Source organism: Acinonyx jubatus, chromosome X, assembly GCF_027475565.1.
Source record: "Acinonyx jubatus isolate Ajub_Pintada_27869175 chromosome X, VMU_Ajub_asm_v1.0, whole genome shotgun sequence".
NCBI classification, from domain to species: domain Eukaryota; kingdom Metazoa; phylum Chordata; class Mammalia; order Carnivora; family Felidae; genus Acinonyx; species Acinonyx jubatus.
Window position 1 is genome coordinate 8,287,725 of NC_069389.1, and position 25,073 is coordinate 8,312,797.

Consider the following 25,073-nt stretch of genomic DNA (forward strand, 5'->3'; position numbering starts at 1 on the left):
CAAGGGGCTGGTTAGGGTGGTCCCTCTAACAGCTGGATTAAAATCAGGGAAAGCCAGGAGAACACATCTAAGACAAATTCTTTAGGGGAGGGGGAGCGGTGAAATCCAGAGAACAAATGCAAATGTCCAATAGCAGGAGAGAGAAGCAAGATTCGGGAGCTGGAGGAGCGATTCGAACAAGGAAGAAGGGCCTGAGGTAAAAGTCACGGACAACATCAGGGTATAGACTTTTGCCGTAATGGGCAGGCATATGGGTTTATGAGTTGGAATGTGGGCCTGGGGAAGGGTAGGAGGTCAGGATGGGAAACTATGAGCTGAACGGGGAGACTGTTAATCATTAAAATTTCAATTTTGTATATTCTACTGGAGGAATCAGAGGTGACACCTCACAATGTCATGTACACGTTAATTCTCAAGTAAATTAGAAAAGTCCATCTTGTTAGAGCATTTCTTCTGAATCAGGTAAAGCTTGACTATATCTAGAGTTAAAATTAAAGACTTGATGGGGTGCCTGGGTGGCACAGTTGATTAAGCATCCAATTCTTGATCTCGGCCCAGGTCATGACTTCACAGTTTGTGAGTTCCAGTCCCGCATCGGGCTCTGCGCTGATGGTGTAGAGCCTGCTTGGGATTCTGTCTCTCCTTCCGTCTGCCCTTCCCGTGCTTGTTCGTTCTCTCTCTCTCTCTCTCTCTCTCTCTCTCTCTCTCTCTCCCTCTCTCTCAAAATAAATAAATAAACCTTAAAAATTAAAAATTAAATAAAATAAAAAATAAAGCCTTGATAGAGTGGAAAATGGGTTCCTTTTGGTCAACCCCAGAGCTTCAGATTTCAGAAGATGCATGTTAATGGGTTGTACTAAGATATCTTGGAACTCTTACCCCCAGGGCCCAGAACGTGACCTTATTTAGAGATGGGGTCTTTACAGAGGTTAAAATGACATCATTAGGGTGGGTCCTAATCCAGTATGACTACTGGTGGTCTTATAAAATGAGGAAATTTGGACACAGGGGTAGAAACCTCCAAGGAAGAACACCATGTGAAGAAGATGAAGGCGGACATGAGCTGATGCTTTCACAAGCCCAAGAGATGCCAAACATTGCCAGCAAAGCACCAGAAGCTAGGAGAGAGCCCTAGAACAGATGCTCCCTCGGCTTCCTCCAAAAGAATCAGCCTGCAGACACCGCGATCTTGGACTTCCAGCCGCCAGAACTGGGAGACAACACATTTCGGTTGTGTCAGTCCCCAGTTCGTGCTACTATGTTACAGCAACCCTAGCAGACTAATGCCATGAGCTATAGAAGACGATGAAGACACAGTCAAGACCTGGGAAGTTTCCGTGCTCTAAGATGAAGACAATGTCACCAATGAAAACGATAACTGTTAGTTCAGAATGTGTTTTGTGAGGAAGGACATGAGAAAGTGTTTTTTAAGCTTCCTTTGTGACGAATCTGACTCAAGTGAGTAGAAAATCCAATCTTGAACAAACAAAATACTTGCTTGAAACTTGTTTAAAGAAGAGCTATGACAGAATGAGATGCTCAAGAAATATGGAAAACAGTCCTTTCTGATTAGAAATGGAGAGCACTTTTACCCTTGAGGCAATTTACAATTAAGTTTACTAAAGCAGATAATAGATTCCAAAAAGCCAAGGGGGAGGGAATAGAAGGAGTCAGGAAAGGAGGAAGGAGCCAAATGGATGAATAAGGGAAGGAAGAACACAGAATATCAACATGTATTGCACAACCCGTTCTTGAAAAATGTGTCAGCAAGTACCAGGCCAGTTTCAATTGGCAAGTAACTGGCCAGGCTCCTTTGGGTGAGGGGAGCAGTGACACTGAGTTCCATGTGAGCATCGACATGAGTTTAACTATTTCAGAAAGACGTTTCAAGGGCAGTGAGTGTGTGAAAATGTACTATATTCAGAAGCTACGAAAAATGCTAAAAAGTATGGCAAAAATCTAAATACATTGGCCTAAATTTAATCGGCTAGAAGTTCCTTCTAAGAATCGTCCTATTTGATCTTTTAAAGTTAGGAATTTGGGGTGCTTTTCGTTTTGTTTTTACAGAGCAACTTCATTTCATCAAAAATAGAAACTAATCTCTCATAATCTTCTTGGTAGTTGGTCTTTGGTGGAGTGTATGAATAATGCAAAATTAAGCCTGAGTCCACCACGTTTATCTAAGAGTGGAGGGACCAATGCTTTTGTATAATCTCCCTTCCCGTGGAAATCTACAATGAAAGAAAGTATGATGACACGTAAAAACATAGAAAGGAAAACAAGGCGATGGGAAAATGTGGGGAAGCAGGACAGGGGAGGGCAATCCTCATAAGCTGGGCCTTTTGGGTGATCTACTGACACGTATTTACTGAACAGCTACTCTGTGAATGAGACTGTGCTGGGCTCTATTTGGGACGTCAAAACTTTCTGATGGGATCTCTGTACTGAAAGGGCTCATACAGCTGAGAGAGTGATGACAAGGACAAACTTACAAAGATACCTAGAAATACAAGCCAGTTTGAGAATGTGTCCTCTGATGGTATAAACAATTCATTAATTCATTTCAAAGTCACTCATCGATATTTACAGATCTATGCCCATGTACCATGCATGTTCTAGGTTCTGGGGAAATGGCTTTCGAGAAACAAAGCGGTTGCCCTCATGTAGTGTAGAGTCAGTGGAGACAGAGTGGGAGAAGAGAGGTGGTGATAAATGAACGCATAAATAATGCATAATATGTGAATGCTACAAAGAAAAATAAAGCCAGATATCTTAGCCAGTTTGGGCTGCTGTAACAAATACAATAGACTGGGTGGCTTAAATAATAAACATTTATTTCTCACGCTATGGGGGTTGAGAATTCCGAGACCATTTTTGGTATCTAGTGAGAGCCCTTTTCCTGGTTTGTGGGCAACTGCCTTCCTGCTGTATCCTCACACGGCAGAGACAAAGGTTTTCTTGTGCCTTTTTTATAAGGGCACCGACCCTGTTCATGAGGGCTCCACCTTCATGACCTAACACCCTACCCCCAAGGCCCCACCTCCAAACATTCTCACACTGGGGGGATTAGGGCCTCAACATAGGAATGTGACGGAGGATACAGACACTCAGTCCTTAACACCAGATAAAGGGACATGGGAAAGAGATAGAGGTGATGCTTTTTTATACAGGGTGGTCAGGGGAGAGCTGAGAAGAAGTGGGATGGGCAGAGACTTGAGGAAGTAAAGGTGCAAGCCACATTTATATTTGGCGGAGAAGCATTTCAGGCAGAGGGAAGAGTGTGGCCAAAAACCTTGAGATGGGAATGTGCGTAGATATCCCCGTAGAAAAGCAAAGAAACTGGTGTTTTTCTAGGGAGTGATAACAGTAGAGGCCAGAGTGATACCAGAGGAGGGCCAGAGGGCATAGGCCAGAGCACAAAATATGGCTGTTATGCTGATGAAATGAAAGTCCACTGGAGGATGTTGAACAAGGACGGTAGCGTGCTCTGCATTAACCTTTTTTTTTTTTTTTTAGTTTTTTTTTTTTTTTAAGTAATCTCTACATTCAATGTGGGGCTCAAACTCACAACCCTGAGATGCACCACCTGAGCCAGCCAGAAGCCCCTCTACGTTACCTTTTATTTTTTTAAGTTTATTTATTTTTGAGAGAGAGCGTGTGCATGTGAGTGGGGGAGGGGCACAGAGAGAGGGAGAGAGAAAATCCCAAGCAGGCTCCATGCCCAGCCTGGTCCCACGACCCCGAGATCATGACCTGAGCCAAAAGCAAGTATCAGAAGCTTGACCAACTGAACCACCCAGGGGCCCCTCTGCATTACCTTTTAAGAGGGAAACTAACCCCTCACTCCATCCTTCAACAAACATTTTGAAATCCCTCCTCTGTGCCAAATATAGGCATATCAGACACAGTCCCTGCCTAGTATTATTGCTATCACCTGTCCTTATCATCGAGATTGCCAGCAGCAGCCCTATCAACACCCTTATGATCACCACCATCATCATCAACATCACTCTCCTCCTCCCCCTCCTCCTCAAAATTCTGTTACTTATCGTATAACCGGTGCTTGGTGCACTTTCCCAAGTAATAGGCCTAGACCAAACACCTTTCTTGGCAGGAAAGCTGGGGGCATGGGGTCAGTTAGAAATAGGTCTGACTTCCAAGTAGTTCTCAGAGCTCACAAGGTGACTTGAGTCTCAAGGAAGAGCCAAGGGGCCAGGCCATGTGCCAGTGCAAACTGGCCAACCTGTGCCATACCACAGCACGGCTGCCCTCTGACTAGCCAACACTCAGTCGGGCGACTTCCTGCAACAGACCCATTCGTTGTAGACAATAGAGCTTCTCCAAAAGCTAACACTGCCCTCCGCCCCTGCAGACTTACAGTTTCTTGTTTGGGGTCTCCCATGAAAGTACGGCTCCTTGAGGACCAAGGGAAAGAAATTCTCCCAGGACAGGAGATGAGTTACTATTAGGGTGACAAACTATGGCTAATCGTGTTACGGTATGATTCTACGGTTGCCCTTATTTCCAGGAATTTAATTTCGGAACCTCAATTTCTTCTCCAAGAAATAAAAATGACTCTGCTTTCGAGTCTTTAGTGCTTCTAGAATATCCTGTTTATTGCTTCCTCTACTGTACTATATTATGCTATTGATCCTAAAATTCCCAAAGAGGGAGACTATGTCTTATCCGCAGCTGTACTCCAATAACTCACTCAGGGTCTGGCACACAGCAAGTGTTTATTAAACATTTGCAAGAATACACTGTTCTTCCTGATTCTCCCCCCCCCCCCCACAACAATCACGTTTTCTGCCCTAGGACATTGCTATTGAAGAATACAAAGACACTGTCATAAAAAGGAAACATAAAGTTATTGCACATCAAGCTTTGCTGATAGAAAAGGAGAAGAAAGAAAAGGAAGAGGAAAGAAGAGAAGTTAGTACCTGTTATTCAGTTGACAGTTTCCTCTATAAATCCTATCACTCACGGAAAAGTTCTCTCTGGAAGCAGATTAAAAGTTTTGAAATTACACTGTCAAAGACAGTAAGACAACTATGAATAGAACGTAGTGTGAATGCTAGATTACTCACAGTGAGAAAGCCCCAACACGGCCACAGACATAAAACTCTAGGCGTCTGCAGGGGTTACCAACGGCACCAAGAGACTGCAAGTTTTTGCCCCACAGCCACAAGAATCTCCTGCATCTTAACAGTTTTGTCTTTGCTTTTACTGCAATGCAAAATGTATATGGGAAAAGACCCAAAAAACAAAAAATTCACAAAAGAAATGAATAGCGACATTATAAGGAGCCCAAGCATAAATGACATTATTTTAGTGATAATCCTTTAAAACATTGGATGAGCCTCGTGATTCAGCCTAGTGTTACTTATCATGGAAAGACCTGTAAGCACATGGAACTTCATCCTTAAATAGAAAAATGTCATAGGTGCCACCACAGAAACTGGGGATTTGGGATCACATCACAAGAAAGGACGTTTCTTACCTCCGACTCGCTAATCAAACCCAGGCTTGTTTTTGAGCAAATCTGAACTCGCAAGTTATACATAAGGCTAATATGGCCTCCAAAGGCTTCCACAGATGAAGAAGGACCCAAACTGGGAGCCTACTCTCTAAATCATTCTAGACAGAAATGGCTTGTTGACCCACCACAGCGCGCACTCAAATCACCAAGTTAAAGAAAGCTGGTATGGAACCATCACCAGGAATTATCCGGATGGAGCTACCATTCCTGAGGCCATATGCTCCACATTATTTGCTGCCAAAATTAAAATCCAAGCAATCTGCCTGGGGAATGATGAAGCCTGATCATCAGGCCACTTTAGAGAGAGCCACAGCATGACCTTGAGGCACTATTTATTATTAGTATTTGCTTATTTTCCCCCCAAAGGCTGTGGTTTATCCACAACATCTGGGCTTCATCGTTGACTGGAAAGCTTATGAGAGCCCTCGTGCCGAGTGAGGCAATGGAAACAGAAAATGATGTCGAAGGATTGTCAACAGGCCTTTGGACATTGCCAAATGGCATGTTCTTTTCCAAAGAACATTCAGGATGCAAATAAAAATCAAATAACACTTCTTCTTGGCAAAAGAATGGGCTTAATTTGCTTTTGTTTTCCTCTCTTGCTTTTAACTTGAACTGGTCTGTAGAGGGTTATCAAGTCTAGTTGCCCTCCCAATACAAAGAGCTTTAGCCAGAGTTTGAAAAGGAGAATTGTTACTCCCAAAAAGATGCCCCCTCCCCATGGAGAATTCCAGAGGGAAGTCACGTAAACTCCCTCTGCCTCCAGATTAACTATTTCGGGGATTTATTGGGTCGTTCTGCCTCTGGCAACTTGTCTGCTTTGGCCATAGTCACTTTTCAGCTGAAGTGACAGGTGCTCACCCTCCCTTCCTCTGAAGAGATCAGACACAACGGCTCTTCCAGAACTTCGGAGTCCTGCATGCTCCAGCGATTTCAAGGTCATGATCCCCTGATGGCCCATGGTGGAATGAAAAGGGGAGGCAATGCTTTCACCTTACTCTTATATCATTCACGCCCTTGGTCGTCTATGATGAGGCTCTTTTCCTTCTCTGTCACTTCTTCTATTTCTTCAGGTGATTCAAAGTGGTCTAAGGCCTCAGCACTTTTGTACATATTATGTGTGCCCTCCTTCTGCCCTCTGTGCCTTTTGCCTCCTTCTTTGTCCAACTCCAACTCAGCCGTCAAAACGTAGCTCAAGCTTCACCTTCCTGCGTAAAGAAGACTTCTCTGTCCTTCAGGACAGTATACAGGGCTCTTCCTCCCATAGTAGTCCCTTCACACCTCTGTCACTCACCATAACCACTGATTTACTGATCTGTATCTACCATTGGCACCAAGTATTTTAGGACAGAAAATCAATCTCATCTGCCTTTGTATTCCCAGGCTTGAGCATGACGGGTGTTCAATAACTGTCCGCTCAACAAATTAGGAGTTCACTGTGTTGAAAAAACAAATCAACAGAACAATCAGGCCTGCTCCTTAAAAGCTAAGGAAGAGGCCTGTTTCAAGGTCTCTGTCTTGAAAAATCAGAATGGATCCCTGTAACTTCAGAGCAGAGAGCACCAAATTCTCCAAGTTGGGAAATGAAGAGTACAATATAAAAGGGGTTGGCAAACTTTTTCCTATAAAGGGCCACGGTAGTAAATACCTTTGGCTATGTGAGTTTTAAGGTCGCTGCCTCAGTTTCTCGGGTCTGCTGCTGTAACAGGAAAGAAGCCACAGGCAATACACAAACAAATGGGGGTGGCTGTGTTCCAATAAAACTGTACTGTGCTTCTCTTTTTATTAGATGCTAAATTGAGAGTTACAAAGATGAAAAAGCCAGGGAGGCCACTCAGAAGAGGACATTATGGAGATGATACTCATTTTCGAGAAGATACACTCATCATTCAAAAACAAATGGTTTTAATGACCATGAACCAAGTCCCTGTACCCAGTTCTGTGGGTTATTTTAAGTTTGTTGGTGAGACGGAGGGCCTACAGGACAGGAACTGAAATTTCACAGGGCAATACTGCTAGGAAGACCCAGATCAGTCTTCCTTCCACTACGTAATTGTCACATTCCTGTTTATCACACTTAAACAAGAAGTCAAAGCATCACCTGAAAAAAATGTTTTGGGGGCACCTGGGTGGCTCCGTCAGTTGGGCATCCGACTTCGGCTCAGGTCATGATCTCGCAGTTCGTGGGTTCGAGCCCCACATTGCGCGCTGTGCTGCCAGCTCGGAGCCTGGAGCCTGCTTTCAGATTCTGTGTCTCCCTCTTTCTCTGCCCCTCCCCTGCTTGCACTCTGTCTCTCTCTCTCTCTGTCTCAAAAATAAGCATTTAAAAAAATGTTTTCAGTACCAAAAAGTAGAAGGCTCTGAAGGTCATGAATTTTCCATTTCATTCTTTTTCGATACCAACATGTCCTGTTCAAGTCGTTCATTGTTTAGCATTCTCCTTACGTCTACTACAAATTTCCACCCAAACCACCTATCAGTCAACAAATATCTGTTGAACACTTGCTACAGGCCAGTCACAGTGTCAGATGCAATGACAGTGCTTCTCAAAATTGATCATCCAGAGCAGGGGCCAAAACTCACCTGCTGCCTGTTTTTGTAAATAAAATGTTATTGGAACGCAGCCACGCCCATTCATTTACATACCTTCTAGGGCTGCTCCAGTGACAGGAAGGCATTGGCTGGGCAGTTGCAACAGAGACTACATGGCCTACAAAGCCTAAAATATTTATGATTTGGCTTCTACAGAAAGTGTTCGTCAACCCCTGACCCAAAGTAAAGGACCCAAAACAACATAAATGTCCATCAGTAGGGGACAGGTTAAATAAAATAAGGGACTGCTAGTCTATAATTAACTTCCATATTGTTAGATACTACGAAGCCCTTGAAGAGAAGAAACTTAAAGCCCTTTCATACCCAGAGGTATGAAACTATCGCCATGCTCTGTTAAGTGTAAGCAACTCTGTCCGAATAGCATACTACAGTTTGTATGTATCTGGGGGGGGGGGGCAGGTAGGTGGTGAAAGGGACAGGAAGAGAGAGAGAGAGATGCATGCTTACAGATGCATACGATATCAAGGAAGAATAAAAACATATGCAAGAATTTGGTATCAGTGGTGGACTCTGGGTAAGTAAACGTTGGACTCCAGATCGAGGGGGGAGGCACATCTGTTTTGGACCATCTGAATTTGTTAACCGTGTGCACTTATGATCTGTTTAACATCAATAAGCACACAAAAATGAAATAAGTTTTCTTAAGATTTTATTTTTACGTACTCTCTACACCCAACGTGGGACTCGAACTTACAACCCCGAGATTAAGAGTTGCATGTTCTACCGATTGAGCCAGCCAGGCACCCCTGAAATAGTATTTTTAAAAATTAATACATTAAATAAAATCAAGGCTGGCTATTACCTCCAAGAAAATAAAGTTATGTTTGGCCAACCCAAATTTCCAACCAGCTCTGGACAAAAAATGGGCCAGCCCTTCCAACTTTCCCCACCCCCATCCACTTTTCATTCAAAGAAAGGGCGCTGCAGGAGGCCGTGGCCTCCTTGGTTTCAAGAAGCACTGGCTGTCCCACATGAAAACCGGGGGTGGGGGCGCCTGGGTGGCTCAGTCGGTTAAGCGTCCAACTTCAGCTCAGGTCGTGATCTCGCAGTCCATGAGTTCGGGCCCCGCATCGGGCTCTATGCTGACAGCCCAGAGCCTGGAGCCTGCTTCTGATTCTGTGTCTCCCTCTCTCTCTGCCCCTCCCCCGTTCATGCTCTGTCTCTCTCTGTCTCAAATAAACGTAAAAAAAATTAAAAAAAAAAAAAACAAACCGGGGGTACAACATGTGGATGTCCATGCACGTCCAGAGGGCTGACAAGCTCAGGTGAAGGCTGGTGGCAATAGCCACTGGAAGACGGAAGCACTGAAGGGCCAGAGAAGGGATCAGGAGCTCTGAGGGAAGGCCAGGAAGTAAGGAAAACAGGGGTAATGCATCATTACCTCGACTGACCTTCACAACAGCACCCAGAACAAAATGGGTAACGGCCACACTGGGGGAATCAGCAAAAAAGTGTGTATGTCAGCCTTTTTCAGAACATGCCAGAAATTATGTAAAATGAAAACTGTCTTTTAAAACAGTGGAACTACTATACTACTTTGGGGAACTGCCCACAGATCTCCAAATCTTTGGATTTGAAAACCAGTCTTGCAGCGTGAAACACCAATGGAAATGGCATGATCATTCACTCATACGTTCTTCAAATGCTCGTGCACAATTTTTTTTAATTTTTCTTAACTTTTTTTTATTATTCATTTTTGAGAGACAGAGAGAGACAGAGCATGTGCGGGGAAGGGACAGAGAGAAAGGGAAACACAGAATCCAAAGCAGGCTCCAGGCTCTGAGATGTCAGCACAGAGCCTGACATGGGGCTCGAACCCACAAAACCATGAGATCATGACCTGAGCCCAAGTCAGACGCTTAACCGCCTGAGCCACCCAGGCGCCCCGACATGCACAATTTTTTTAAATGTTTATTTATTTTTTGAGAAAGAGAGAGAGAAAGAGAGAGAGAGAGATCACGAGCGGGGAAGGGGCAGAGAGACAGGGATAGAGAGAAAATCTCAAGTATGCTCTGTGCACAGAGCCGGATGTGGGGCTCAAACCCATGAACCGTGAGATCATGACCTGAGCCAAAATCAAGAGTCAGACGCTTAACTGACTGAGTCACTCAGGCACCCTACATGTGCACAAATTTTTAAAGCCTGTTAGCATATAACTGATATATCAAGAAAGCACAAAGCTTAGAGCCAACGATCCCACACAATGGGAATACTATTTGGAATTGATTCTTTTTAAAATGAAAAAAAAAACTTTATCATTACTTGAATGTTAGGAAAATATAAACAGCATGGAAAACTCAACAAAAATAAAGTTTTAAAAGCCATCTAAATTTCCAGATCCAGGGATCGTTTTATAAATCATTTGATAATCCACACACACAAAATAATTTCTTTACAGTACTAGGTAAAGATTTCAAAGTAGAGCGGCATGTACTAGCCTAGGTGATTTCGAAGTGAAATCTCTGCCCTTTTGGCACTCCAATACCGACAGCGACCTTCCCTCTGGCCCCCACCTTTGAAATGCAATGTCACTCAAGGTTCTCTGGCTATTTTGAGAATAAGCAAATCTCATTACTCAAGACTTTTGCAAACTCATGCCACCCAGAAAAAAGTTAATGCCTTTATGTTAATTTGATTCACTTTCTATTTTTGGAACTTTATTACTTTGAACACATGCCAGTTGTCATTTTTCTAATTTAATTGCCTAATTGTGAAATCTCAAGGCCTGTGTATTTGGACTAATTTCTGCTTTAGGGAGAAAACCCACCACAAATAAGTTACTTAAAAAAAACACAACGACCCGTGAGCACCTGGAATACATGGATCCTTAAGACCACATATTAATACCATTTTTAAAAAGCACTCAGCTGAAAATAAAGAAAATACTTTTTATTAGAAAACTCATAAGAAAACAAAAAAGACATTAAATGAATATATTATTTGAAATAAGTGTTTTCAAGATGTTAAAATTCCTTGAATGATTTAATTACTGACTGTAATTAAGTGATGAAGAGTTGAAATACCCACTTATGAAAAAAAAAATCAGGAGGTATCACAATTCCAGACTTCGGGTCACATTACAAAGCTGTAGTCATCAAAACAGTATGGTACTGGCACAAAAATAGGCACATAGATCAACAGACCAGAATAAAAAACCCCAAAATGAACCCACAACTATATGGTCAATTAACCTTCAACAAAGCAGGAAAGAATATCCACTGGGAAAAAGAGAGTCTCTTCAACAAATGGCATTGGGAAAACTGGTCAGCTACATGCAAAAGAAAGAAACTGGATCACTTCCTTACATCATACACAAAAATAAACTCAAAATGGGTTAAGGACCTAAATGTGAGACCTGAAACCTTAAAAATCCCAGAAGAGAGCAAGGCAGTAATTTCTCTGACATCAGCCACAGGAACATTTTTCTAGATAAGTCCCCTGAGGCAAGAGAAAAAAAGCAAAAATAAACTAATGGACTACAGCAAAATAAAAAGCTTCTGCACAGTGAAAGAAACACCCAACAAAACTAAAAGGCAACTTACAGGATGGGAGAAGATATTTGCAAATGACATACCCAATAAAGGGTTAGTGTCCAAAAGATATAAAGAACGTAGACTACCCAACACCCCCCAAAATCAAATAATCCAATAAAAAATGGGCAGAAGACACCAACAGACATTTTTCCAAAGAAGACATCCCGATGGCCAACAGACACACAAAAAGAACATCATCAGGGAGATGCAAATTAAAACCATAATGAGATATCACCTCACACCTGTCAGAATGGCTACACCAAAAACACAAGAAAAAAATAAGTGTTGCCAAGGATGTGGAGAGAGGGGAACCGGTTCCTCTTGCACTGTCGGTGGGAATGAATGCAAACTGGTGCAGCCACTATGGAAAACAGTATCAAAGTTCCTCACAAAGTTAAAAACAGAACTGCCCTACACTCCAGTAATCGCACTAACAGGTATTTGCCCAGAAAGTATGAAAACGCCAATTCAAAAAGATATATGCACCCCTATGTTTATAGCAGCATTATGTACAATGGCCAAATCATGGAAGCAGCTCAACTGTCCATCGATAAAGAAATGGCTAAAGAAGACGCGGTATGTACAAATATATATGCATATATATTTGATGGAATACTAGTCAGTCATTTAAAAAGAATGAAATCTTGCCATTTGCAATGACACGGATGGATAGAACTAGAGAGTATTATGCTAAGCGAAATAAGTCAGTCAAAGACATACCGTATGATTACGCTCATATGTGGAATTTAACAAACAACACAAATGAGCAAAGGAAAGAGAGAGAGGGAAAACAAGAAACAGACTCTTGACGATAGAGAACAAACCAATGGTTACCAGAGGGGAGGTGGGTGGGTGGATGGGGGAAATATGTGGTGGAGATTAAGGAGTGCACTTTTATGAAACCCCACAAGATGTATATAATCAGAAGCACATTAATCAAGAGTAAGCATTTCTCTCTTCCAGGCAAGCACACACATATAAGTACGTATCCACTGGTTAATCAGAAAAATACTCCAATGAGCCAGAACATTAATGCATTTATACAAAGACTGGAAATATACTTTGCATATCTTCATCATTTGTAAGAATCAGGAACTTGATCACAGCTACCAGTTCCTCATTTCATATCACAATTTAAGTCTAGAAGGAACTGGCATAATTTCACATTCATGTTTATACATTAAGTCAAGGTGAAGTGAAGTTCTGGAACAAATTCCAGTATTCTTGGTTTCTCCTAGAACTGAAACATTATACCCTTTGATAAGTTATTGTTGATTCGCTTAGAATGATTTCCTACAGGCCTTATTTTCCAGAACATGTCTCTTAGCATTCTTAGTCTTGATGTCTCATCTTTATATCTGTCTAGGGGTCTAACATATCATACGTGAAAGGTCACAGAGAGTCAGATGCAGCCCCAAAACTACTCTGTTGTAAAACATCTTGCTGACATGTTACCATTGTCAACAGAAAACTCATATGAAGAGCCTTTACTTCATGAAAACAAAATGAGAGACAGCAAGAAGAAACAATAAGCCAGTGTTCAGTGCAAGTAAAGGACAATTTAATATAGAGCAAGAAAAGAGTACAGCTTCCAGTTAATTAACTACCTACTTTGGAAAATGATCTTAAAATTTAATATTTTCATTATTAAGTTCTTATGCCCTTCCGTTTGCTTGCTAATCATTATCAAAGAAACAAAATTTTAATAGTAGATATATCTCTACTTTCCAGCCAGAATGTTTTTAATCTTTAGAATAATATCGATTAGAATTCCAACACAAATTTCTCAGAAGAAATAAATTAGAACTATCAGTTATTGAAGTCTTAAAAAAATTGAAGTTAATATTTCAGTTAGATTAAATCAAGAGTCCCTAGGTGCTTAGGTAGAACACCTTTTATTTGGCTTATCCAAAAGAACAACTGGCTTTACTGAGTTCTGGTTTTTATGAAATGTTCTTGAGGGAAAAACAATACATCATGGCTTCATATTTACTATTAATTAATCTACTAAACAGAGTAAAATTTCCTTCCCAATACCTAATCATGAATATACAAAGACTATTTCACTTTGCGATGAAAAGAAACCTGATTATTAGCATTCTATGAGGAGTAAATCAGACTTCATGACTCGTAAGAAGCAGTAACATTTTTAAACAGCATTAGGTCAATTTCATGGTTGCTTCAGCCTTTTAGTCTTGCACCCAGGCCAAAAGCACAGCTTCTGGAAGCAAATGTTGTGAATCAGATGACAAGTATAATATGCCACTAAAAGCAACAGCCACAGTGGTGTTAGCACTCAGCCAAGTCCCATGCCCTGGACGACTATGTGATGGAGCAGGTATTCAGGGATGACCCACTGGCCAGTCCCCACTGCCTCCTGGGGACTTTTTCCAAGACTCGTCTCTGGAGGAGCAGACTTAGCCCAAAACGTATCCAAGACTGTGACCTTGGCATACAGGAGTAGAACAGACACTGAGTCAGCTGACTAAAGTGTGGTACATATTTTACCAGGAAATAAGGAAATCTCAGGGTACAACTATACCGCGCAGAGTAAGGGTGTGGGTACAGAGAGTTGCCCAATTTTCCTGGTAGTTCTGCTTGGACTAGTCAGTAAGCCTCCAACTCTTGTATCAAATCACTTGATACAAGTGATTCACATCCACTATTAGAACCATTACAGAATCTTTGGTTGGTGTTATTGTTGCTGTTTAGTTTTTCTTTCATTATCATAAACATAACTCCACAATCCAGCTAGACCTGGAGGGGAGTATTAGGAAAATATGGAACCCACAGAACTGCAGCGAGAGCACAGAGATTATAGGATATTTCCAGCAGATGGGGGTGAACGGGTGCCTTCATGAGCTACACAAGCAATAGTCTGGTAGTTAAGATAAAACACAAGTCAAGTGTTGGTCAGCAATAGTGGTCTTCCTGTTGGCCTTGGCATTCCTGGAGCCAAAGCCCTCCATGGCTTCTGCAATATTCCTTCCCTCTTTCACCTTGCCAGAGGCCACATGCTTGCCATCCAACCACTCAGTCTTGGCAGTGGGGATGAAAACCTGGGAAGCATTTGTGTTGGGTCCAGCGTGTGCCATGGACAAGATGCCAGGACCCGTGTGCTTCAGGATGAAATTCTCATCGTCAGATTTCTCCCCATAGATGGACTGGCCACCAGTGCCATTATGGCATGTGCAGGCACAGTCCTGGCACAGAAATTCCCAAATAATCCTGCGAAAGCAGGAACCTTTATCACCAAATCCTTTCTCCCCAGTGCTCCGAGCACGAAAGTTTTCTGCTGTCTTTGGAACTTTGTCTGCAACCGGCTCAAAGGAGACATGGCCCAAGGGCTTGCCATCCACGGTGACGTTGAAGAACACGGTGGGGTCGACGGTGGCTGGACAGCACCAGAGCTTCCGGGGCAGTGGCATCTGCAAGGCCACCGTTACAGAGCTCCAGATAAGAAATGTTTTTCTTAGCATCTTTGACTTTGGAGGAGTAACACTGTCCTCTTTAAGTGTCCTACTTAAAGGCTCAATACCCAGCTTCAGAAAATTTCTAGAGACAGGATATAGCCTGTACTATCAGTAAGCTACTCAGCACTATGTTCTTTCTTTTACGCTGTTCCCAGTATCTCTGAGGCTAGAAGTGTGTGAGCTACCTTCTCCAGGCTTTGTGTCATCGAGGTTGAGAGTGAGGCCACACAAACAGGACACACTCATGGGGCAGGAGAGAAGCCAATGCCCAGCGTGGTGGCGACAGGCAGGTGTGTGGGCTTTGGCAGATGAGCAATGGGAGGTGTCGCCAGGTGCTTCTGGCTACGGCAGGTAGCTGAGATCACCGGTGGTTCTTTCTTTATGTTACTATCCGCCCCATTTCGATAAAGGTGGCTGCCGGCCTCTCCAGTTCCTTAGTAAGCCTCCAACTCTTGTATCAAATCACTTTCTTCTTGAAATAGCTAAAGGTTTTCTGTTTTCCAAATAAATCCTGGTTAGTGCAGAATGCCTTAGTCATGACTCAGGTTCATTGTTGGTAGAAGGGCCCAGAGGAGGTAATCGGGTTGGGTTCCCATAGGAGCAACCCCGGTACCGACACTGGGCAACAGGCAAAGGCTTAAGAAACCAGACTGAGCTCAGTCTCAGGGATGGCAACTGTCAGTGGGGACTCTGAGGCCGGGCTGGGTACCAGAGGTAAGATTCCAGTCCTTGGCAGGAACAGAACCAATTTGCTTTGGACCTCGACTCAAAATCCAACGTCGACATATGAAACAGTCGTGTACTTCCTCTTCTTGCCAGGCACAACCTTAGCACAAGCAAGATAAAGACTTGCACTAGATTGTGTGAACCGACACAGGGGTGCCATGCTCTCCTAGCTGCTGCCGCAGGAAAGATGGACCACAACTTTCATGGTGCTGAGAGGTCGCTGGAGACTGATGGCAATAGTGAAGATTTCCTGGAAGGTCAGAAAAGCACCTAGGGACATGCTGCTATAGTCTCTGACTCACTCGTGTTCATTTTCTCCGCATGCTAGCTGCTGCTGAGGGCTGTGTCCTCTCCTCCCCATGTTTCCCCACATCCTACAGCTCTACACCCCTTGGAGAGCATGTGGTCCTTCTTTGCGGTCTTTGAAGAACCACTGATCACATTGATGAAAGTTTTACGTTAATTCGTGACTAGTTAAAAGTGCTAAACAGAAACTCACTTAAACTTTCTGGAACTTGGCTTTCTCTTTCATTAAAGCGTGATGCTAATCCTATCATCCCAGATTTGGGTGAGGATTAAATGAAACATTCTATGTTATAAGGGCTTTAGAATGTAAAGTATTACCAGGAAAATTCACTGTAATCACATCTGTATAAAAATGTCTACCAAATACTTCCATGAGCCTTCTGCAAAGCCACGCACTAAACAAAGGAAGTAAAGGCCCTCAGAGCAGAAAAGGATTGCAAAGCATAACAAAAGCCAGAATTAAAAACAAAACAAGACTGTTTTGTTTCTTTAAAAATAATATCACCAGCCAAAACTGTTTGACTTTCAAAGTCACAGCTTAGAGCATGCTCAAACAATTTCTAAAATGTGGAAACATTTGTGGAACTTGTGGGAAAACACAATTTCCAAGAGCTTTACTCAGAACAAACCCACGAGAAATAACAATGTCCACATCGGCACAGACACACAGCAGCGCGCACCCATCCCCAGCGTGGCCTGGCCCACCCAGGATGTAGGCCTTAGAGCACTTGGTGACAACACTGATCAATGGCGTTTCATGGACAAATCTTAGAGAATTGGCTCAAGGTTTCTCCAGACATCCCGAATTGCAATGTTTGGAACACGGAGTCTCAGCTCGCGTTCCCCTACGAGTGGACCCTGAGACAAGGATGTGAATGTATACAGTTTATTTGGGAGGGGAGTCAGCGAAGGGGCAGATATCGGTAGAGGTGCGTTATCAAACAAGTCACTTCTGTGGCCACTGGGGCCCAATCCCATCAGAGAGTGCTGGGAGGCAGTGTGGACCACGCCGCACATTTGTCCCAGCTCTCCGGCGCCTCCCCATCCAACACTTGCCCAGGGCTCCTTTCATAGGCGTTAACTCCCTAGCACTGCCCCTCATCAGAAGAAAAACCAAAAAGAGCCCTCAGGAGCAGGGCTTCAGGTGTTCCTGCTGAAGGCTCTCGGGTGTGGAGCAAATGCCGAGGGAAAACAACGAATGACCCGGCCCCAAATGTCCGAGGGTCACGGTGGAGAAACCGTGACTTAGACGATGAGAATGCTTAAAGGCTAACACGGAAAGCAAAAGACGCGCATCACCTTGTAAAGGACGTCGCAGGCGGCTGGGTTAAATGCAGGGGGGAGGTAGCAGAGCCAGAAGGCTTTCACAAGGTTTCGTTCACTAGAAATTTCTCTCCTCTCCCTACATTTGAATAATACATAGAACTGATGTAAGGTGATTAAATCCAAAGCTCGGACTGCAGCTCCAACCGCAACACTACCATACCATGGAACGTTTCCACTGCTGATTTCTAGAGGCTGCGGTGGGCGGAGGAGTGTCTACACCACGGTGGCCTCTCCCACCCACACTCCCCTGCCACCTCTGTCCTTCATAATTCTTCGCTCAAATCTCTGCTTAAACCATCCAGGGGTCTCCAGCTTCCTCCCACAGAGGACTCAACAGGCACTTCCGTTGGTCGCCACCAAGCCTTCATTCCATGACATTTCGTTTTCTCACACTGAAAAAGCTGGCTTCACAGCAGCCTAGGAATGTGGTGCAAATGCAGAAAGAGAAAAGATCTGAATAAAATGCAGAGCAAAAATACTAAAAATAAATTTCTTGTTTACAGCAAGCTCAAGTCTGGAGTAAAAGTAAAATGAAACATATGTTAGAGACCTTCCAATAATGGGTCTTGGATCAAGAGGGAAAAGGAGGAGGACACGTTGAGAGGAGGGCCCTGAAAGGGACACAAGGGCTCGTGAAACTTATATCCATTTAAGTGACCAGCAGAATCGGAACCAAGCAGACAAACGCTCAGTTACATGAGTGGCACAGAAAAAATCCTCCCCTTTTATTCCTGAGTCTCGAAGAGATGGAAAAATCAGCAAGTCTTACACTTACTAATCCACAGCTGAGGTTTTCAGAAGCAAAGTCAAGTCAGCAATGAGATCGGGGGCATAATAGTTTTTCCTCCCATTTGACAAATGCACGTGATTTGTCTTACATATTATCATACGGGATATAAATACTTGATACACTTCATATGCACTTGCTGTCTGGGCTGATGGCCGGCGAGGACCACAACACGATGATGAGGATAATGCTGGCGGAGGTGATGGTTAACAACTGAGTGCTTACTGTGTGCCAGGAATTATGAAAAACATTTATAAGTGTCATTGCTTCAGTCTCTCATGATGCAACTGTAAGATACTATTATTATCCCACTATACAGTGCTGAAACTGAGGCTTGGCATTTCAGAATGAATAAACGGTGGCTCTTAGAATTTATCCAGATCTGTCTGGGTAGCCCACAAGCATACCATCTCTCCGGTGGTGGCATTTGGAAAAGAGTATTACTTTGATGCACAATTTAAAAATGTTGAATCTATAACTTTTAATGTAGGAATTATTTAAATTCTATGCCTCTAGGTTAGGAATTGGGGCTGGACATTCTCTTCAGGTATTGCCCACCACTCCTTTCTGCAAGAAGGGCAACCTGATAGACAGAAAAGGGACTAATGCTGGGTACATTTGGTTTCCAAAGCTTGCTTTCCAACTCTCTAGCTGTGCCAATTGAGGCAAGTTAGTTACTGGGGCAGGCAGAATTCTAAACATGGCCCCCACAAGATTCCCATCCTCTGGTTAATCAAACACTAATCGAGGTACTGTTACAAAGGGATTTTGTAGACGTAATTAAAGCCCCAAGTCACCTAACCTTAGGATATGGAGATTATCCGGCTGTGCCCTTTAAAAGGCAGAAGTCTGGGTGAAATATGTGATAGGAATTAAAGAGTACACTTCTCAGAATGAGCACTGAGTAATGAATAGAATTGGTGAACCATGATATTGTATACCTGAAACTAATATAACACTGTATGTTACCTATACTGGAATTAAAATTAAAGAAAAAAAAAACTTTTAAAAAGGCGGAAGTCAGAGAGATTGCAACCATGAGAAGGATTTGACACAGCATTTGTGGCTTTAAAGATGGAGGGACCATGAGCCAAGGAAGGCTGGTGACCTCTCCAAGCTGAGAAAGAGCCCAAGCCTACAGCCAGCAAGGCAGCAGAGACCTCAGTCCTACAGCCACAAGGAACTGAGTTCTGCCAACAACCTGAACGAGCTCACAGTTGATTCTCCCCCAAGAGCCTCTAGTACAGAACACAGTCACTAAGTTTGTAGTAATTTGCCACAAAAGTAATAGAAAAGTAGCATAGTTACGCTCTCCAAGTTGGTTTTCTCAATAATCAAATAGAGGTAATCATGCATACCTTGCAGCATTACCAGGAGGATTAAAATGAGAATGTACTTAGAGCGTACCTGACATAGATAGAGTAGGCAACAAGTGTCACCAGTGACTCTGGAAGTCAAGGCTGAGAGGCAACTGCACCTTATCGCTAATACAGACAAGATGTAAAATTAGCATAAAATCACAAACTAAATATAAATGGAATCAAACTGTGATCAAGCAGAAATCGAATCAAAATGAACACACACTCTACAAAGCTGGTAGAGGAAGCCACTAACTTATGAAATAAGTTCCAAGAGCCTATTTTTATAAGAGCAATGTTAAGACCTGGTGATGACGGCTCAAGTCATTAACTTATTAGGTGCCTAACCATGTTCAGGAGAACCCAGTCATAACATGTAACAAGCTTGCTTTCAGGGGGAAAAAAATCCTTTTCCTTTATAGCACAATTTTGCTCTAAAAGGAACTTACGTCTATTTTGCATTTTTAACCCACATAGCAACATTTTGAGAGAAGCACAGCGAGGAAGAAATGCAAGCTGATGACAAAGGATTTATGCTAAGCCAGGAGTCCACATTCCCCTTGCAGCTAGGACGGGGCCATATGATGGAGTCCTGGTCAACAGAATGCAAGGAGGAGGGATGCGTGTCCCCTGCAGGTCAGGCTCGTGGGACGTGCCACATTCTCACCCCACTCCACGGAGCACACGGATTGGACCTGGAGGAGCCACGAGACGGGAGAAGCCTGAGTCCTTGAATGCCCACACGGAAGTGTGCCCTTCAAACCCCTGATGTCATTCCAAAGCTAACAAAAAAAAAAAAAAATTAAGTTCTAATGTGTTAAGCCACAGAAACATTCAGACTGTTCCAGCAATTAGCTTTGTGTTGCAGCCAGACACTTGCTAAAGTTTTCACCTGGGATGACCCGGAAGGCAGACCCCACACCTTTAGGATTAAACTGTTAGCACATGTTGGGTACTCCTGACTGAAATTAGAGCGAGGGACTGCAGAAAAAAGGGGGAAGCCTGGGAGGGGATTTCAGTCCTGCCAGCAGAAATGAATGGAAGAGGGACTCCAGAATTGGAGCCCAGAAGGTTGAAGAGGTTTACTCTTCTAGATGCCCAACTCCGTAAAATAGCGAAAGGCTTGGAACACGAGCGCGTGCTGGCCTCCATTGGCCAAACGACCTTAGAGGCTGACATCACCGTGGTTGGTTAACAGATGCAGTTCAGAGCGGTTACATTTTTGCCTGAGGTCACATGACTGTATGAAGTAATGGATCCAGAATTCGAACTCATATCTTGTGAATCTGACTTCAACCTTCTTTCAGTATGTTTCACAGCCAAATGCGGCAGTAAATTATAATTTTTAAAAATGTGTTGATGGTTCAGGAGCTAAACAACAGTGAATTTCCTTGGGAACAAAATAAACTTTCCGTGCTTTTTATGGGAACCAGGGGGTGAAAGCAGTGCTTCAATTTCCCTAAAATGGGATCCCTGCATTGTTTTCACTTAGAACTCCTTGTTCTCCTTTTATTTTAGAGACAAAATGAGTTTGGCCTCTTTTAGGCCATTACTGTCATTTTATTAAAAAATTAGATTTGAGGGGCACCTGGGTGGCTCAGTCGGTTGAGCGGCTGCCTTCTTCGGCTCAGGTCACGATCTCGCGGTCTGTGAGTTCAAGCCCCGCATCAGGCTCTGGGCTGATGGCTCAGAGCCTGGAGCCTGCTTCCGATTCTGTGTCTCCCTCTCTCTCTGCCCCTCCCCTGCTTGCTCTCTGTCTCTGTCTCTCTCTCAAAAATAATAAACATTAAAAGAAAAAAATTTAAAAAATTAGATTTGAAAAAAAAAATTAGATTTGAGAATTTCCTTTTTTGTTGGCAGAGACTATAGCATATATTTATCCACCCTATTGATCTGATCAATGTTCACAGTGGAAGCTTAATAAATACTTACAGTTACGTGACTCAGTGATAAAAAGCACTGAATAGCACAAGGCGCATGCTAGAATTATCTGTGGCTTATTTCCATGGTTTGATGGTAAACTCTACACAGGGAAGAAGTGAGTTTATTCCCTCTTTCTGACTAGCTTTAGAGCAACATCAAGCATATCGAAGTACACAATAACCAACTGCTACGGACAATTAAAAAGCATTGATATCTTAAGCGACATAGAAATAAACATACAATGTCAGACTGGGAAGTGTCTTAATTTGGGTCCCCTCAGAAGTAGATGCTGAAGCAAAGATTCGCGGACAAATAGTTGCTTTAGGAGGGGTATTAGTTTCATGCTGCTGCCGTGATCAATTACCACAAATTTAGGGGCTCAAAACAAAAAACTTGATTATCTTTGAGTTCTGGAGGTCAGAAGTGCAAAATGGGACACACTGGGCTAGTACTGACGTGTTGGCGGGGGCTGGGTTCCTCTTAGAGACTCTAAGGGAACCCATTTCCTTGCCTTTTCTAGCTTCGAGAAGCCACCTGCATTTCCTTGTTTGTGGCCTCTTCCTCCATCTTCAAAGGCAGCACTGGAGCATTTTGCAATCTCTCCCTTCTGTCGTCATACCTCCTTCGCTGAATCTGGCTGCCTCCCTTTTTCACCTCTGAGTGATGACACTGGGCCCATCTGGATAATCCAGGCTCATATCTCCAGCTAGAGATTCTTAATTGAACCCACATGTGTAAAGTCCCTTCCGCCACATAAGGTTCTGGGATCGGGACACGGACATCTCTTGGACATCTCTTAGGAACCAATATTCTGCCCACCACAGGAGGTGACCCCAGAAAACGCTGGCAGGGGAGTGGCGAAGTGGGACAGAGAAGGGAAAGAAGTCAATGAATGTGAGTTAACAAGGCAGCCATTGCCCAGGGCAACTGGGAGTCTGTCCTGCAGGGCGACTGCGCGAGCTCGGCTCACACGCTGCCATGATAGGAGAAGGGGAGTGACAGCCTGCCAACTGCCCATCCATCGCCATGTGAGGGCTGCTCTCACGGTCACTAACTCCGACACACTGGCTTTCCCGGTGAGGCCAGTGGGCACCCATGACCAGAAAGAGAGTGCCGGGGAGACCGCTTCAGGGGTTCTGCTCAAGCACTTGCCACCAGGGAGAAGTGGCTTCCGGAATCATCTTATCTGACCATATTCCCTTTCCTTTGCAGAAGAGCAGAAGCTCAGGATGTCGAAGGGATTGCCCAAGATCATGTGATCAAAGAAACCCACCGAGGGCCGCTTCCATTTAGTTGGTATCTCAGGCTATTATGTGTCGGGCACTGTACCAAGGGTGTGACATGTGCTTCCACATTTAATCTTCATGGTCACCCTTATGATGTGAGTATAAATGTGGTCCTAACAAACTTAGCCAAAATTACACACCTAGGAGTCGTGTTAGATGGCTGCCTGGTACAACAGAAGTCTATGGAGCATGGGTAGGCCAAATCCAGCCTGCCCCCCCCCATTTTTGTACAGCTCATGAGCTAAGACCTAAATGCATTATTCTAATTGTAGTCTTCACCCACCTGTAACACAACAGGACTATCACCTCCCTAATTCTAGACGCTATACTTCTATTGATGCAATCCAAGAAAATGTTTATTTTTTGGAAATTGCCCCAATAAGTTAGCATACACTGACAACTGATTCTTAGTTAAAACACATACACCTAATTTTAAGTTGTGTCCCCTCTATCCAGGATTCATACAGGTGGTTTTTCTGCATTTACCTTTATGAATTTTTATTTATCCTTGTTACAATCCATTTTGTTAGATTCAATTCATTTTGTTATTTCTTTTTTTTTTTTTTAGTCTTTCCATGCCTTTCTGGGTGTTTTTTTTCTAATATATGAAATTTATTGTCAGATTGGTTTCCATACAACACCCAGTGCTCATCCCAAAAGGTGCCCTCAATACTTATCACCCACCTTCCCCTCCCTCCCACCCCCCATCAACCCTCAGTCATTTTGTTATTTCTACCCGGCAACCCCTCTTCTCAGCTCTACAGTTACCTATGAGGCACCTCGATTTGAATGGCCCCCCCTCCGGCTCTGAAAATCACACAGCCAAAAGGGAACTCATCCTCCTTCCGCCCAAGCCTGTACTCCCCCCTTTATGGTCCCCAGCCTACAACTGTGCAAAGGCTGCCCTTACCATGGGCATTGTCTCAAGGGGACACTATGTTCTAATGTCTGGCACCTTCTCTAGCATGCAAGAGTGAGCTCACTAAATTTCAAAGGATAAAAAGGAAAGAAGGGAAGGAGAGGAGGGATGGGGAGGAAGGGACGGAGAATGGGGCATTTCTATACTTTTTAAAGAACAGTAAAGGGATAGAGGCTCAGCATGAAAAAGATGTAAAGGCAGCATTGCTGTGCTCGGGACAGAGTGGATCCCAGGGTCCCCGGTGGCCAGGCACGGGCACCCCGACTGCCATCTCCTAAGGCCAGCCAGCGAACAGCAAGGTGGAAACTCCACCATCTCAGGAACGGGATATTGTTTCTCCGGGTTATTGCCCAAGTCGGTGCACGTGGAGGGTCTTTTTGGCTTCCGTGATCGACGATGCTGCTTTCACTCAAGGGGACTCTCCTCAGAGAAACACTTGGAGAAGCACACGCCCACTTGGAAAAAGTAAACAACTTCGAGGACAGATTATGAACTTGCCTTCTGAACTAAGAAATAAAGATTACAAATCCTTAGCCTCACGGCGTTATCTGTATGGCAATGCTACAGCATTGCTGTATTATGACTTTATAAATTAATTTTGTTATTTCAGCGAAATTTAAAAGTTAACAGTCATATTACTTTAGGGTGAACATTTTCCAATTTCATCAATATGTGTGCAAAACTTAATTATTCCAAGTCCCAGAAATAAGACCTTGATGAAATATCTCGACAAGTGAACCCATCTCCCACAGTCCCCCTCACCTTAGGCTACAGCAAATTCCCTAAGGGTCACCTATCTGGGGGCAGAGATCTCCAGCCTGCCTAACTTCCCCAAAGCTAAGATCCAGAAAATTCTCAGTGCTTCCAGCTGCCCAAAAGGTATCTCTAAATGAATTATTATAATTCCTCACAGCTTGTGGGTTTAGCTGTATTTTCAGAGAGAAATCTCTGAAAGGAGATGACTTCATCTGGGCAAATATTTTACTGTAAAAGGTACGAGACTCGGGACTTATGAAAGTCTCATTCAAAACTGCGTCAGGAGACAAAATCTCCCCCAAGGAGGGGCAGAGGAGAAGATGTTGACAGGCCCACTATGAGCTCTAACCATGTATGTGCATCCCGAGAGAAATCATTTCTGGCCTCATATTTTCCATTTTAATGTCTCAACAGCAGAACATAAAGCACCTCCAAATTATATCAGCATCCACTGCAACGAGGCTCAACTATGGCCAGGACTCATTAAAGGCCAGAAAGATCCCTCCAGAAGTGAAATAATATATCCTG

General features: G+C 43.5%; 2 protein-coding genes across 2 annotated transcripts in view; both read right to left on the reverse strand.

Moving 5' to 3' along the window:
• The window catches only part of ARHGAP6 (Rho GTPase activating protein 6), a 448,084-nt gene that overhangs the window by 340,586 nt on the left and 82,425 nt on the right, over window positions 1-25,073 (reverse strand). The window lies entirely within an intron of this gene.
• On the reverse strand, window positions 13,385-17,758 carry LOC113597697 (peptidyl-prolyl cis-trans isomerase A-like). Its single transcript, XM_053202061.1, has one exon. The coding sequence runs from the start codon at window positions 15,162-15,164 to the stop codon at window positions 14,571-14,573; it is 594 nt and encodes a 197-aa protein (XP_053058036.1). The 5' UTR covers window positions 15,165-17,758; the 3' UTR covers window positions 13,385-14,570.